At 34.1% G+C, this 14,151-nt stretch overlaps 1 protein-coding gene and 1 pseudogene across 3 annotated transcripts; both read left to right on the top strand.

Moving 5' to 3' along the window:
* Positions 1 to 3,269: 3,269 nt before the first annotated feature.
* LOC120087073 (PR5-like receptor kinase) lies at positions 3,270 to 6,979 on the top strand (annotated as a pseudogene). Its single transcript, XR_016531815.1, has 5 exons — positions 3,270 to 3,551; positions 3,740 to 3,923; positions 4,144 to 4,258; positions 5,215 to 5,279; positions 5,381 to 6,979. The product of XR_016531815.1 is annotated as a PR5-like receptor kinase (transcript).
* A 2,892-nt stretch (positions 6,980 to 9,871) lies between these two features.
* On the top strand, positions 9,872 to 12,921 carry LOC120085243 (rust resistance kinase Lr10-like). 2 transcript variants are annotated; one of them, XM_039041145.2, is made up of 3 exons: positions 9,872 to 10,202; positions 10,363 to 10,413; positions 11,365 to 12,921. In XM_039041145.2, exon 3 carries the CDS (start codon positions 11,487 to 11,489, stop codon positions 12,690 to 12,692), a length of 1,206 nt encoding a protein of 401 aa, XP_038897073.1. In that variant the 5' UTR covers positions 9,872 to 10,202; positions 10,363 to 10,413; positions 11,365 to 11,486; the 3' UTR covers positions 12,693 to 12,921. The 2 variants fall into 2 exon arrangements, with proteins under 2 accessions (XP_038897073.1, XP_038897072.1); XM_039041144.2 differs by having other exon boundaries at positions 9,874 to 10,202; positions 10,337 to 10,413.
* Positions 12,922 to 14,151: the final 1,230 nt, after the last annotated feature.

Genomic DNA, 14,151 nt, shown 5'->3' on the forward strand with positions numbered 1-14,151 from the left:
TCTTTTGCACAAGGACACCCCCACTTCTCATGTCTAACGTGAATGAATTAGGATCACTTCGTTTGTAGCACTTTACAACTCCTTGTAACAACTACAGAGCATGCCGTATCCAATAGTATTACCAGAATAAGGTACCCAACCTTATCAATGTACTATAGATCATTTTGACTATTTACTCGAACCTGATCCACCTTATGTCTCCACATAAAGTTCAAGTACTCATCAAATAGTTAAGGGACTTTTAGGTTTATTGGATTTTTATTCAATCAATATATCTATTCAATAACACCTTTATTGAATTTTCAGAATAAGCTCCATTGTTTACATACCACGAGTTTTAGGACATAAAACCTAACACTTCTGTTGTCATCTCTTAAAGTTATCTCCCTTGAACTTCTTTAGTTTTTCAACATGCGATTTTACAATAGGCGATCCCATCATGGTAGAAGTGAAAACATTGGTGGAGGAGTTTATAGCCATCAGTTTAGATATCTAATTGTCTCCAGATTATTGGGGGGAAAATGATATATATATGAACTAAATACACTAGCAAACTAATTACACCTCAACTAGAAACAATACACTTATTGTATAGCATTCAAACTCAAATTTAAGTTAGATGATGTAACAAGACTTAAATATGGAAGTAATCAAAGACTTGAAAGAATCTTAAATCATTTGGAGATTCAAAATGTAGTCGAGACATGCTTCTGGTAAGCATTGTCCTGAAAATAATTATTCGCTCTACATTAGCTGCAAGCAGACTACAACGATTCTCTCAACAAGATACAACGTCTAATTCCGGTACAATTATACCCTCGAACTGCTCGGATCTGAAAGAACTCTTGGATACTTGCTCTCAACTCAACAAAAGAAAGAAAGAAAGAAATAAGTGAATTCTTCATTTTGGAATGGGATGCTACAAATGAAGAAACAAGTTGCTATTTGTAGGCTAGTAACTTAGTAAATCTCCAAAATACAAAATAAATTAAATAAATACAAAAATTAAAATGTTTGTCAAATTTAAATCAATTGAGTTGTTACTTGACAAAAATCACATAACTCATTCAAATTAAAGAAATTACAAGTTTAACTTTCATACATATTAAATTTTGTACATGAAACTTCATCTTAATTTAATGTTTTAATCCAATTTGAAAGTTTCTAACTTTGAATTTAACCTATATAATTAAATTCATTTGTTTATGTTTCAATATGCAAATGCTTCACTTTCTTTCTATTGGAGTTGATTCCCTAAATCTCGTAGGGTCCTATAGTTTGTAAACACTTATATGAACAAACATTTCTGTGATTAATAATATATGGTATTTTATTCACTTTTGTCTATGAAATATATAATATTTTAGTTGCATTAACCACAAACTAATAAATTAATATCCATGGTTATCGTTGTAACTTAAACATGTATGTAGAGACATACAAGTGGATCGTGTTTAAGTGATAACCTAAATGGTCTGTAATATATGGATAAGGTTGGGTACCTTATCCTGGTGACATTACGAGTATGACCCGCTTTGTAGGTGTTATAAATGTTGTAAAGTGCTACACGATCCTGATCATTCTTGTGAGCGGGGATATTTTATACAAAGAAGTTTGTATAAGACCGAACCACGAAGTGTTTAGTCTCGTTATATAACGCCGTTCATAATAAAGACTTTCATTTAACTAGAATGACCATAGATAACATGATCTTAATCTTGAGTGAGTTGTGAACTCCTGTCTATGAGGGTGATTATTTGATTTACATGGGTGAGAGTGGCTAGATCACCGACTCAGCAAGCCTACCATTTTAGGGATTCGTCTGATTGGGGAGCTGGGAACTCAGCTGCATAAGATGAAATTCACTCCTTCCCCGAAGTAGGGATAAGTAGATAAATTGCTCCCTTAAGGGCTGATTCCGGGTCTTGAACAATATGACACCACACCTTCTCCTAGCCCGAGAGGGGTTTAGTCATAATAAAACTTTGATCTATTGTTCATTAGAGGGATCAGTAGTACTTAAGGAGTTAAAGGTAACTACAGGGGCAAAACAATAATTTGGCCCAGCTGTACTTACGAGCCATTTGTGAAGGGTCATCGTACTGTTGATTGTTTATATCTAATGGATACAAAATATATCTAGTTGCACTTTAATGGAGTGCCCAGCAGTTAACAGATGGTGGATAATGTGATTAAAGAGTTTAATCAATTATTCACGTACCGTTGGAGCTTCAAGCTACAGGTCCATAAGGTCCCCTTGGTATTTCAATGGATTTAGTTGAGAATCAGTTTTTGGGTTAATTTGAAATGTTCAAATTAATAGGAGGGAATTTGATTATCTATGATATAATTAAATTAATTCAATTATATATGATTTAATTGATATAATGTATTTGATACATTATTGTTTAATTGGAGGAATAAATATTTGAATTTGATTCAAATATATATTCTATAATAAGATTCATAGTTATTAAATTTAATATAAATATGATTTATATAAAATGCCATAAAATAGAGAAAAAAAACTTATGTTTTATATATTATATATGATGCAATATTAAAACTATAGGTTATAAATATAATATGATCAGTTGGTTATCTTATTTATTTATAATTTATTAATTATTTGATAATTATCCATTTTTCTCTCTAATCACCCTTAGTGGGAAGTTAATTAGTTTCTTTTATGGCAAATGTGGGATAAATAAAAATGTGATTTGATTATTCCGATAGACAAACTTTCACAATCAGGTAAAAGAAAGTCTTTTACACGATTCCTTGAGAGACTAAATGATCGAATAATATAGTCTATGCGATATACTTGATTGTCTCCATGACAACCTTATTCCTTTCTCGATCATCTTCCTCCTCTGACTCAAAACTTCCCTCTAACCAAAATTAACCAGAGCCCACCACTCCTGGATTCTCACACCGAGAATACCAAGGTCACCAAGTGGTAGTGTCCCTGTTGGTTCGAGTGCGACTGGTCAAGGAGAGTTCGTGACTTGTTCGATGCGTTTGTGAACGAGTACAATCGAAGGATTAACTTGAAGAACGATTCTTCAAAGGTATAATCTCTAAACCTTTTGTTTATTATGAGTTAGTATGCTGTAATTTAAGTTTTATGCATAATCTATTCTTGTTGACTGTAAGGGTATGCATTCAATTGAAATGGGATTTGGACGATCTACTTTCGCTCAAGAGTTCTCTGTCAAAAGAGTTCCTTCACTTTCACTATAAAAATCCAACACTTTCTTCTCCCTCTCATTCCTCATCAAATACAACTGCAATTTTTTCTTTGATATTTTCCTTTGTTCAAATTCTTTCTTTTGCTTCTTGGTCTCGCTTTGGCTTCTTCCTCTCACTTCTTCATCTCACTCTAATTCACACTCTAACTTTCCATCTTTGATTTTATAGAGAGAGAGAAGAAGAACATGACAGAAGAAAAAGAAAAGGTTGCAGAAGACAAAAGAAGAAGGAAGCAGATGGAAGAAGTTGCAAATCAAGAGGACGAATGAAGAAATTGAAGAAGAATTAGGATGATTTTGGTAATTTCACAAGAATCGCATAAGCAAAAGGCAAAAGGCAAAAGCCCATTTCGGGTTATTCATATCACTTTCCCATTTATTTATTTGGGAAAAATTAAAAATTAGCATTCAATTCCAACTACGCGGGAATTTATTGAATCCAACTGTCAAGCGAGACTTCTAATTCTATACTGTTTGGTTCTTGCAAGTTCTTCCTGCAAAGGCCGGGCCAATCACACAGCCATGGCGGGTCCGATCAATCTCCCCGGTCCCATGAAGTTGAAATTAGCCATTGGAAGAAGCTTGGAAAGACTCGGAAGAGCAGTTCTACACCACAAACAGAGTACATTGACTCCATCAGTCAGCTCTGAAATTGAAGTTTCAAAATCTTCGGTAATCATATTAGGATTTCGTTTGTTCATCCAGTACATTGATTGTTCATATTCATTTTATCTTTCGCTGTCTAGGATGACCCAATCATTGAATGAAATGTTGAAGTATTGGTGAGAAAGTCAAATTTTAAGTTTCTGTAGGAATTGATGACGGGACGAGCGAGGGCCATGGGAATGGTTCTTCTTCGAAATTTCATCTCTATTTTGTTTATTTATCTCAGAAAGTTTTAATTGAATAGAAGGCGATGAAAGACGAAAGGTCAAAAAAGAGGAACATGGGAGGAAAAAGTTGCTGTGCATGAACCAGATTTAGCATTCTTCTGATTTTCCTACCAAGTAAATGTAACTCTCTCTCTCTTTTAATCTCCCTCGATCGGAAATGCGATTAAATGAATGTGTTTAGGCTTCGTGACAGGATTAGTTTGATTTCACTATAATGAATTTGTTTCTCTTCATATATTTTGATCAGTTTAGTTGGTAATTGCTGTATGATGTTCTGTTGATCAACCATTCAAACTGAGAAGTAAGCAAATCAGTGAAGAGTTGTGATTAGAATGGAATCTTGATCTTTAAGTTGCTAGGAGGCTATAGGGGGGGTGGGGGGGAATGTGTGAGAATTGTTGTTAGGAGTGTATAATTAATAATTAGTGAATTGTTTAGAGGAATCAGGTTATTGTAAGCATATTTTGGAGAGTAGTCCTGGAAGCGTACAGGGCCCTTAAGAGCTTGGAAGTTTTGCATCTCTTTTCTTATATGAATAACATTTATCTATTATTTTTCTCCCTTAATTTCTGTTTCCTATCAGATAGGCATGTTGAAGAGACCAACAAACTTTAGCGAAATTAGTGGGAGAGATCAAATCCTTTCAATGATCAAAAGCTCAAAAATTCATGTTCACTTAGCAGTTACCTCAAAAAATCGTTTTTATTTCTTTTTAAGCAGTAGTACAATATCTTACTATTATAATTTAACTTTCCAAATCCTGGTTTGTATCACCAATGTTATAGCACTTTTAAAAATAATTCTTCCCTTTCCGCACTTGGGCTATGGTAGAAATGAGGATAGCGATTTTAAGTAAGAGACATAGTGATTACAACAATATATTGTAGGAGAATATATAGAAACTCTAATGATTTTTTAACAGGCATAGAAAAAGAGACTGATGTCTGGAGGGAGGGAGGGAGGGAGGGAGGGAGGGAGATTCAAACATAGGTTGATGTTTTGTGGTTGATTCTGTTGTCAAATGCTCACGTCGTTAACTCTTTATCAAACTATCAACTTGTCTCCCTCAGAATGTCATCATACTTCTCTCTGCCGAGTAACAATGGCCAAAGCAATACTCAAGGAACTGTTATTTGTGAGTACCTTTGATCACTGTTTTTAAGAAAAATATGAGACATTATTGTCACAAGTTATTCTCTTTATCTCACCACCTTCAATAAAAACATTGACTTGCAGATATACTTTTGAGTTTTGTGATTTTTGCTGTCATTGGTGCAATCTCTTGCTGCTTTGCTAGGAAAGTGAGGCAAGGTATTGTAAACGAGTTGCAAAATGTAGTTGCTTCAGCTACACCAAACGTGACACATTCAGTCCCAAATGTAGTTCAGATTTGGGAAATCGATCAACCGACAATGGAAAAGTTCATCCGAGAAATGGCGGAAGAAAGGCCTGTAAGGTTCACTCCTCAACAACTATATTGTTTCACGAGCAATTATTCAGCACCACTTGGGTCGGGAGGATTCGGTACGGTCTACAAAGGACAGTTTCCAAATGGGGTGAAGATTGCTGTGAAGGTTTTGAAGAGGAACTCGGACGGGCAGGCAGAGGAACAATTTATGGCTGAGGTAGGAACAATTGGCAGAACTTTCCATATAAACTTGGTTAGGCTCTATGGTTTTTGTTATGACCAATATATGTGGGTGCATTAGTATTTGAGTACATGGAAAATGGATCTCTAGATAAGTATTTGTTTGGCAAAAATCAAGATATTGATTGGGGGAAGTTACATGATGTAGCCATTGGGACTGCTAAAGGTCTTTCTTACTTGCATGAGGAATGCCAACAGAGAATCATTCATTACGACATAAAGCCTGCTAACATTTTGTTGGATGCAAATTTCTCTCCCAAAGTTGGTGATTTTGGACTTGCCAAGCTTTGCAACAGGGATAGTACTCACATGTCTCTCACTGGTCATCGAGGCACGCCGGGATATTCGGCACCGGAGTTCTTGATTAATAATTATCCCATAACGCACAAATGCGACGTATATAGCTTTGGGATGGTATTGTTTGAGATTGTTGGAAGAAAAAGGAATGCTCGAGTTACGGATTCTGGGAACCCCGATTGGTTTCCACAACATGTTTGGGAGAATTATGAAAAGGGTAAACTAGAAGAGTTTACTCGAATGTGTGGCATTAAAGAGGACGATGAAGAGAGAGCAAACAGAATGTGCAAGGTTGCTTTGTGGTGCGTTCAAGACTCTCCCGACGACCGACCACCGATGAGTGCAGTGGTGAGGATGCTTGAAGGAGGTGTAGAAATAATGCCACCACCAAAGCCATTTCTATACTTGAATCCAGCTCCAAAAAGGAATCCGCAACAAACTAGTAATAGTTCAGATTATTCAACTTCCAATGAAGAAAGTAGTTCATTTTGGTACAAGAAGGATACTCCAATAATGAAGAGGTACGAAATAGAGATAGCTAGTTCTTGATTTTTCTTGGTTTAAAAGCGAGTTATAAGTTATCAATTTGACAGTGGAGTTGAAGTTTAAAAATAAAAAGGCGAGTTAGAACTTGGAAGTTTAAGCGTGGTCTTTAGGCTTAAAAGTACCGTACACCTTATACACATATATATATATGTTTATGTATAATGGAAAAATGTAGTCATTTGGTTTACTTTACCTATTAAAAGAAAATACAAGCTCTCCCTGTCATGGAAAAATGTAGTGTACTCTATTAGAAATGAAATCAGGACATTTAATGTAAGTTACAAATGTCATGTTAAAACTTAAGCTTTGGAAAATACTTTTATTAAATTTAATTTTTATCTGCAGGGATTATATGTAACTTGTTATTATAATTTAATTTGACATTTATAACATTTAGGGATGAATATACAATCGACTTCTTCCTTCATCTTCTTCATTTTTTTTAATATGTAAAGTGAGAGAATTGAATTTTTGTTATGCTTATTTGACAACTTAATAAGAACTTTTTTTAAAAAAATTGAAATAAGACAGAAAATTAAAAAGCAAGACACACTTGGGTTAAAGAATAAATTAATTCTCTCTCTCCCACATCCTCTTCTTCTGCAACTTCATCTTCTCAGTGCTGTCTCTCCTCCCCTTCTCCAACTTCACTTTCTTCTTTCCCTATTTAAATTAACACCCCAAAAATCGATATTATCTCAAGCATAAAAAATATATATATATGCTTGGAATGTGTGGAGGCTGGCCGGCGGAGGTTACATCTGATCGTGAAAATCGGAGAATGTTTCTTTAAAGATATCGAAATTTTCAGCGGAGGCCAACATATCGGCCAGCGTTTGTTAGTTTCAAATCTAATAAATTTGAAAATAATGGTGGCGCCGGAGATGAGAGGTTCCAATTAGAGATATGAATACTCGGAATTTGAGGCAAATGAGGTCTCTTATTGTGGTTTTTTTTTGAGGGCCGAAAAAGTGGCATTCTATTAATATCACGTGAATTTACCTATTTGACCTTAAAAACCATCTCTATATTGTGATTCATAAATTTTCTTGGTACTTGATACTCGATGTTCAATGCTTGATGCTCTACGCTCCATGTTCTATGTTATATACTCTATGCTATATGCTACTCAATACTTAATGCGCTACCCTCTATGCTTTATGTTATATGTTATATGCTCTTTGCTAACTACATGTTCCTCAATTCTCAGTTCTCAATACTCTACGCTTTATGTTATATTTTCTACGCTCAATTTAGAAGTTTGTTTGATGCTCTAATGCTCTATACTAAAAAAATAGCATAAATGCAAAAAAAAAAAAAAAAGAAAAAAAAGAAATGCAGGAAAAAGTACAAAAGTAATAAAACGGAAGAAGAAAGGCAGAAAAAATGCATACAAAAAGAAAAAAGTAGAAGAAACTAAAAAAACGAAGAAAAAACACGGCAAAATAAAGAAAATAAAAGAAGAATGCATTTAGAATTAAAATGGTAATTTCATACGATGATGATATAAGCAAAATGTCAAAATTTATTGACTTAAAAAAGATACCCATTTTTCGTTTATCTTGGATCATCTATGCAATTTTTCTGTCTATTATTATTTGATTTTGGAATGATGGGATCAACACCGTTGATTTGATAACTGGATGAAATGAGGGTTTTGATCAAGAGCTTGTGGTTGAGGTCATTCAGATCCGAATCATTGTTATTAATATTGACCTTTACGTGACTTGTAGAAGGAAAATAATTGAAAAATAAAAAGAAAAAGAGGATGATATGTATGGTGACCAAAATTATACGTTTAAAAATTTTAAGTTTTATTAAAAATATAGTGAACAAAATTAGACATTTAAAAATAAGTATTTAAATGGAATAACCATTGAAGTAGAGACTAAAATGATATTTTAATCCTTTAATTATGTAGATTAAATTTAGTGATAAACCATATCGCTAATATGAGTCTATCAATATTTTTGAATTATCTGAAAAAATAGGAAACTAAATTGAGTACAAACAGATCAATTTTTTAAAAACTAAAAATAAAAAATCAAGAATAAAAAATTAATTGATTATCAAATGACCGCATAACTTTTAAATATTTATTTTTATTTTTAAAATTTGATTAAAAATTCGATTTCTTTTTACTCAAGGAGATGAAAATCGTGCTTAATTTTTAAAAATTAAAAATAGAAAACTAAAAGGTTAGTAGATGAGCCTAAATTATTTATGTTGTTTTGAAAAAGAGGGTTAAGTATGTTTGATGATTAAGGAAATAATTTTTTTAATAATAGCATGGGCACATAATTATTACGATTTTCTCTGCAAATCAATGTCAACGCCAATTTTAAATTCGTTGGAGGTCCACATTAATTTTATTTAATTAAATTTAGGGAAAAATAAACATAGATAGTTTATTCATTAAAATAATAATTTAAACGGTTGGATGACCATTTGATTTTTAATTTTAAGTTTTGTAAATTAAACATATGATACATTTTTTTTCTATTGATCTCTATGCTTTATCGTCCACATTTTAAGAATGTTTTTAAAATTCAAACCAAACTTTGAAAATTGAAAAAAAAAAGTTTGGTTGACTAAAATTAGAGGTCACATCTACCAAACTGTAATGAAAATTGGTGTAATTGGAATGAGATTTCATTGATAGATGAATCGTAGTAATAGTAGTGTCAATGGTAGAAGTAATGATAAATGTGACAAATTCATAATTTTCATAACAATATCTATACTGGTAACGATAACAATAACGGTAAAGATAGTGGGTCCCATATAATTTTCAACCGCAATCAGATTGAACACTTTTTATTCCGATTTAATTCCAAATTCAATGCAGGCCCCAAATCTCATTACGGTTACGAAGTAAACAACAACAAAAGTAATCCGTTGGAGTTCATTTTTTACATTACCATTGATGGATTACTTTTCAACTAATATAAACGTACATTAATGGACGTTGAACATGAATTCCATAGAAAATCAGAATAATTTTGTGCCCAATCATCAAATGTGCCATTTTTCTCAAAATATAGTCTAAAATTATGTTGTCTTTACTCGTTGTAATTCAATTAACATAGAAGTGCGTTAGTAATAAACTTAAATCTTATTCTCAATTATATAAAAAAAAAACTTAACCGACATAATGGACCAAATTATATGTTTTGTATGATATTTTCAACGCTGTTTTGTTTCGTTTTAAGCCAACTGGCCAGACACCCCGAAGCCTAACGAGTGTAACGCGAAATTTGAAGCCATCTTCTCCCTCCCCTGTTTCTTCCCCCTCACGTCATCTTCTTTCTCTCTATCAGCAAATGGAAAATTTCAAATTCCTGATTTCCCAATCAAAGAAGTCAACCATGGAAATTTCAAGGTTACTTCCGATTCTTCTCCAATCATTCAAGAATCAGACCCTTCATGAATCGGACCATATCAACTCCTTCAATCCATCTCCACTTTCGCTAATCGCCTGTAAATCCCCCTCGCTCACAAAACCCTAGCCAGTTTCAAGCGCATTCAGAGGCGTTGAGAAATGATCGAAATCGCTCTGTTATGCCAGTAAGTATCTGCAACTCTATTAATCTTACAAGTATTCAACAACTTTTTTTGCAATGTCGGATGGTAATGGTACATCTCAGTTATCGATTTGACTTTTATATTATTAACGTTTTTTTTTAAAAAAATAATCTCAGATCTTCATCCTCCCTTTTCCCTCCAGATCCGCCAGGCTCCGGCGGCGACGATCCAGTGAAGTCCTTTACTGTTTTATGTAAGTATACTGTATCTGTGATCTCGTTGAAGCCGAGAGGTTTCTTCTGTTCTGAAAATCAAAGAACCTCTTTAGTTCAATATTTTTATTTATTACTTGTTAGAAAAGATTTATGTATACATAATACAGTATTCTTCTTATAGAATATGCTGAAAATCCTAAAAAGTCTATTACACATTTCGGAATAAAATTTGAAACCCAACTACAACGAGACAGACTTTGTTTTCTAACTGTATGAATTCACCTACGCCTAATTAATAACCATTTGATTTTTTCTTTTTGAAAATTAAGTTTACTGACACTATACTTATACCTTTTAGTTTCTTTGTTATGTTCTCTACATTTCATTTTGTGGGTATTTTCAAATTACCAACCAAATTTTGGCTAAGAATTCAAATGTATAATTAGCAAAATTAAAACAGTGAGAAAATAAAATTAATCTTCAAAAAACAAGAACCAATAACCAAATGGGACGTAAAGGCCTATTTGATAACGTTCTATTTCTTGTTTCTTGTTTCTTATTCCTATTTCTCATTTTTGAACCAATAGACTTATTTGATAATTGTTGTCGTTTCTTGTTTCTAGATTTTAAAAAAGGTTTAAAAAATGGGTTAGATTTGAGAAACAACAAAAAGTAGTTTCTCCTGTTCCATTTCTGTTTTTAATTTTACGGAAATATAAACCTGCATTGCTATTTGCCTTGGTGGTGTGTCTTCTTGTCCTTTAAACCCCAAGACCAGTTCAACTCCTAGTTGAAGCAGTTGAATGTTATCAAACTGGCCAATAAAGTTTCAATTTCTCATTAAGTATGATGATTCTGAGCAACTAAATACAGAGTTTCAGAACTAGTTTTTTCTTAGTTCTATTCGTAGTATGAAGAGGGACTGTAACCATACCAATTTCTCCAAACATTCCAACACTTTTTGATTGAATAGCTATTATTGACTTCAGATGTGGTGGGCTCAGTGGTTTCCTTGGTTGTTTTTGTGGTGATTGCCATATGTGCTTTTAAGTTTGCCAAGAAAGCTGCACCAGGTGTTGTAAGGGAGTTGAGGAACATAACTGCACCTCCTATGACTGGTCCTCCTATAACTGCGCCATATAGACCTGCGCCTCCTAGACCTGCTTCTCCTCCACCTGAACTTAGCATGGCTTCTGCAGCTATTTGGCGAGTCGATGCACCAACAATGGAGAAATTCTTCCGCAAGATTGCCGAAGAAAAGCCAGTCAGATTCACTGCTGACCAACTTTATACCTTCACAAGCAACTACTCGACACGGCTTGGATCTGGAGGTTTTGGTGAGGTTTACAAAGGAAAGTTCCCAAATGGGGTGAATGTTGCAGTGAAGGTTTTGAAGAGAAGCTCAGACAAAAGGGCTGAAGAGCAATTCATGGCTGAGGTAGGATCAATTTGCAGGACTTATCACATTAATTTGGTCAGGCTGTATGGTTTTTGCTATGACCATTTCATGAGTGCACTTGTTTTTGAATACTTAGAAAATGGATCTCTGGACAAGTACTTGTTTGGCAAAAGAAAAGAAATTGAATGGAGAAAATTACATGATATAGCAATTGGAACAGCCAGAGGTCTTGCTTATCTTCATGAGGAATGCCAACAGAGAATCATTCACTATGATATTAAACCTGCAAACATTCTTCTAGATGCCAACTTCTTCCCCAAAGTTGGTGATTTTGGGCTTGCCAAGCTCTGCAATAGGGACAATACACACATCTCGTTCAGCGGCTATCGAGGCACTCCTGGTTACTCGGCGCCCGAATTTCTGTTGATTAACTATCCAATAACGCACAAGTGCGATGTGTATAGCTTCGGAATGGTGTTGTTTGAGATCATCGGAAGAAAGAGCAATGCTGACACAACTGTTTCTGGGAATCCTGATTGGTTCCCACAACATGTGTGGGATGCTTATGAATATGGTAAGTTAGAAGAACTGATTGTTGGTTGTGGCATTGGAGAGGAAGATAAGGAGACGGCGAACCGAGCGTGTGAGGTGGCTTTCTGGTGCGTGCAGGACTCCCCTGACGGGCGACCGCCAATGAGTGCAGTGGTGAAGATGTTGGAGGGAGGAGTTGAGATAATGCCACCAGCAAAGCCATTTCAATATTTGAATCCAATGAGAATGGGGAATAATTCAACGAGTTCACAACAAACAAGCAGTACGAGTTCAGATTCTTCGACGAGCAGAGATACAAATTCTCAATGGTATAGGAAGACTACAACAATCATGAGAAAATACGAAATACAAATGGCTAGCTCTTGATTTATTGGTAAGAAAAACTTGTATAATATCGTAGAAAAGTCTTCATCTGTTTACAAATCTATTATTGTTGTTAAATGAAAGGTCATTTTTTGTTTTTTTACAGAATAGAAAAAGTTGAAATATGGGTCTAATGTAAGCTTTTGCTACTCTTATTTTGATTTGGAATCCTGATTTTAATTGGGAACCCACCATCAAATAGAATAAAGTTTTGGTGAAGTTAAACCCTAAACCCTAAATTTGGTTGGTGATTTGAAAACAAAAATTTGAGAAAAAGAGATTTATGAAAAATATCAGGGACCGTTTGGGGCGCGGAGATGATATAAGATGTGGGAAATTATGATGTCTGGAGAGTTCTGATGTCTGGGGAGTTTTGATCGAGTATGAACGATCGAGTATGGATCTAAAGTACTCTAATTAGGTTAATTATAAAGATAAGCATGCAAATTAAGCAAATAAGAGGCAAAAAGAATACAACCTTTGTAGACTTTGAAGCTTCTCCAAATCCGCTTCAATCGCCTCATGAACGGTTTGTAGACCACCACGAGAATCTTTCCGACTATTCTCCGACCTTAGAACGAGATGGTGGGATCCGATGAGTGACTAATTTGGAGAGGAATATGTTAAGGTTTGAGAGAGCTTTAGGCCTAAGATTTTTCTAAAAAATCTCATAAGTCTCCACTTTGCCAAGAAGAACCAAATATCATAGAACTCTTTTACTTATAGGTCATTTCATGCATGACATGCAAATTTGAGTTTGATGAGAATTTGACACTAAAAAAAACTACTAACTCAAAGTGGGATTAAGTGGGGCAAGTGTCTCCAAATGAAGACAACACTTACCAATTCAATAGTTGGAATTTCCCACTCACAAATATTGGATCTTTCCACTAGCTTGGTCAAAGTTTGACTCTCAAAGTCCAAAGTCAATAAATTTTACTTTTGACTTTCAAAAATTAAAAGTCAACCATTTGACTTCCATCACATTTTCTACCTAGTCAACAATTTGACTTTTAATGCAAATTTGACCAATTCCATTTAATTTCAAAATTAATTCTAATAATCAATTTTAAAATTAAATTAATATTAAATAATTAATTTAATATTAAATCCTACACTAATCCCAATTTATATGAATCCCTCCTCCCTCTTTATGTTTAATTCACAATTAAACATTAGGTTAAATATATCGTATATATTTAACGCTTTGCTCGAAAAACCGAATTTACTGTTCTAAGGTTTAGTCCGATATGAGCTAGTAGGGGACCTCATGAACCTACCGATCATGGGCTCTAACGATCCGCAATTAACTGACTAAACTCTTTAATCTAATTAACAACTATTCATTAACTACCGGGTCACTCAACTAAAGCCCAATAGTTGCATTTCTCTTACTGTAGATATATTATGTCCACTCGATATAACCATGATTAGGAAGTTAACCCTTCACAAGTTGTTTGTA

This window comes from Benincasa hispida, chromosome 9 (genome assembly GCF_027475165.1).
Source record: "Benincasa hispida cultivar pf3 chromosome 9, pf3_genome.v1.1, whole genome shotgun sequence".
In the NCBI taxonomy this organism is placed as follows: domain Eukaryota; kingdom Viridiplantae; phylum Streptophyta; class Magnoliopsida; order Cucurbitales; family Cucurbitaceae; genus Benincasa; species Benincasa hispida.

Coding starts and splice junctions, on each gene's coding strand:
- LOC120085243 (XM_039041144.2), top strand. CDS start 10,177: ATGATCGAAATCGCTCTGTTATGCCA. Junction 10,203..10,336: donor GAAATCGCTCTGTTATGCCA/GTAAGTATCTGC, acceptor AAATAATCTCAG/ATCTTCATCCTCCCTTTTCC. Junction 10,414..11,364: donor GAAGTCCTTTACTGTTTTAT/GTAAGTATACTG, acceptor TATTGACTTCAG/ATGTGGTGGGCTCAGTGGTT.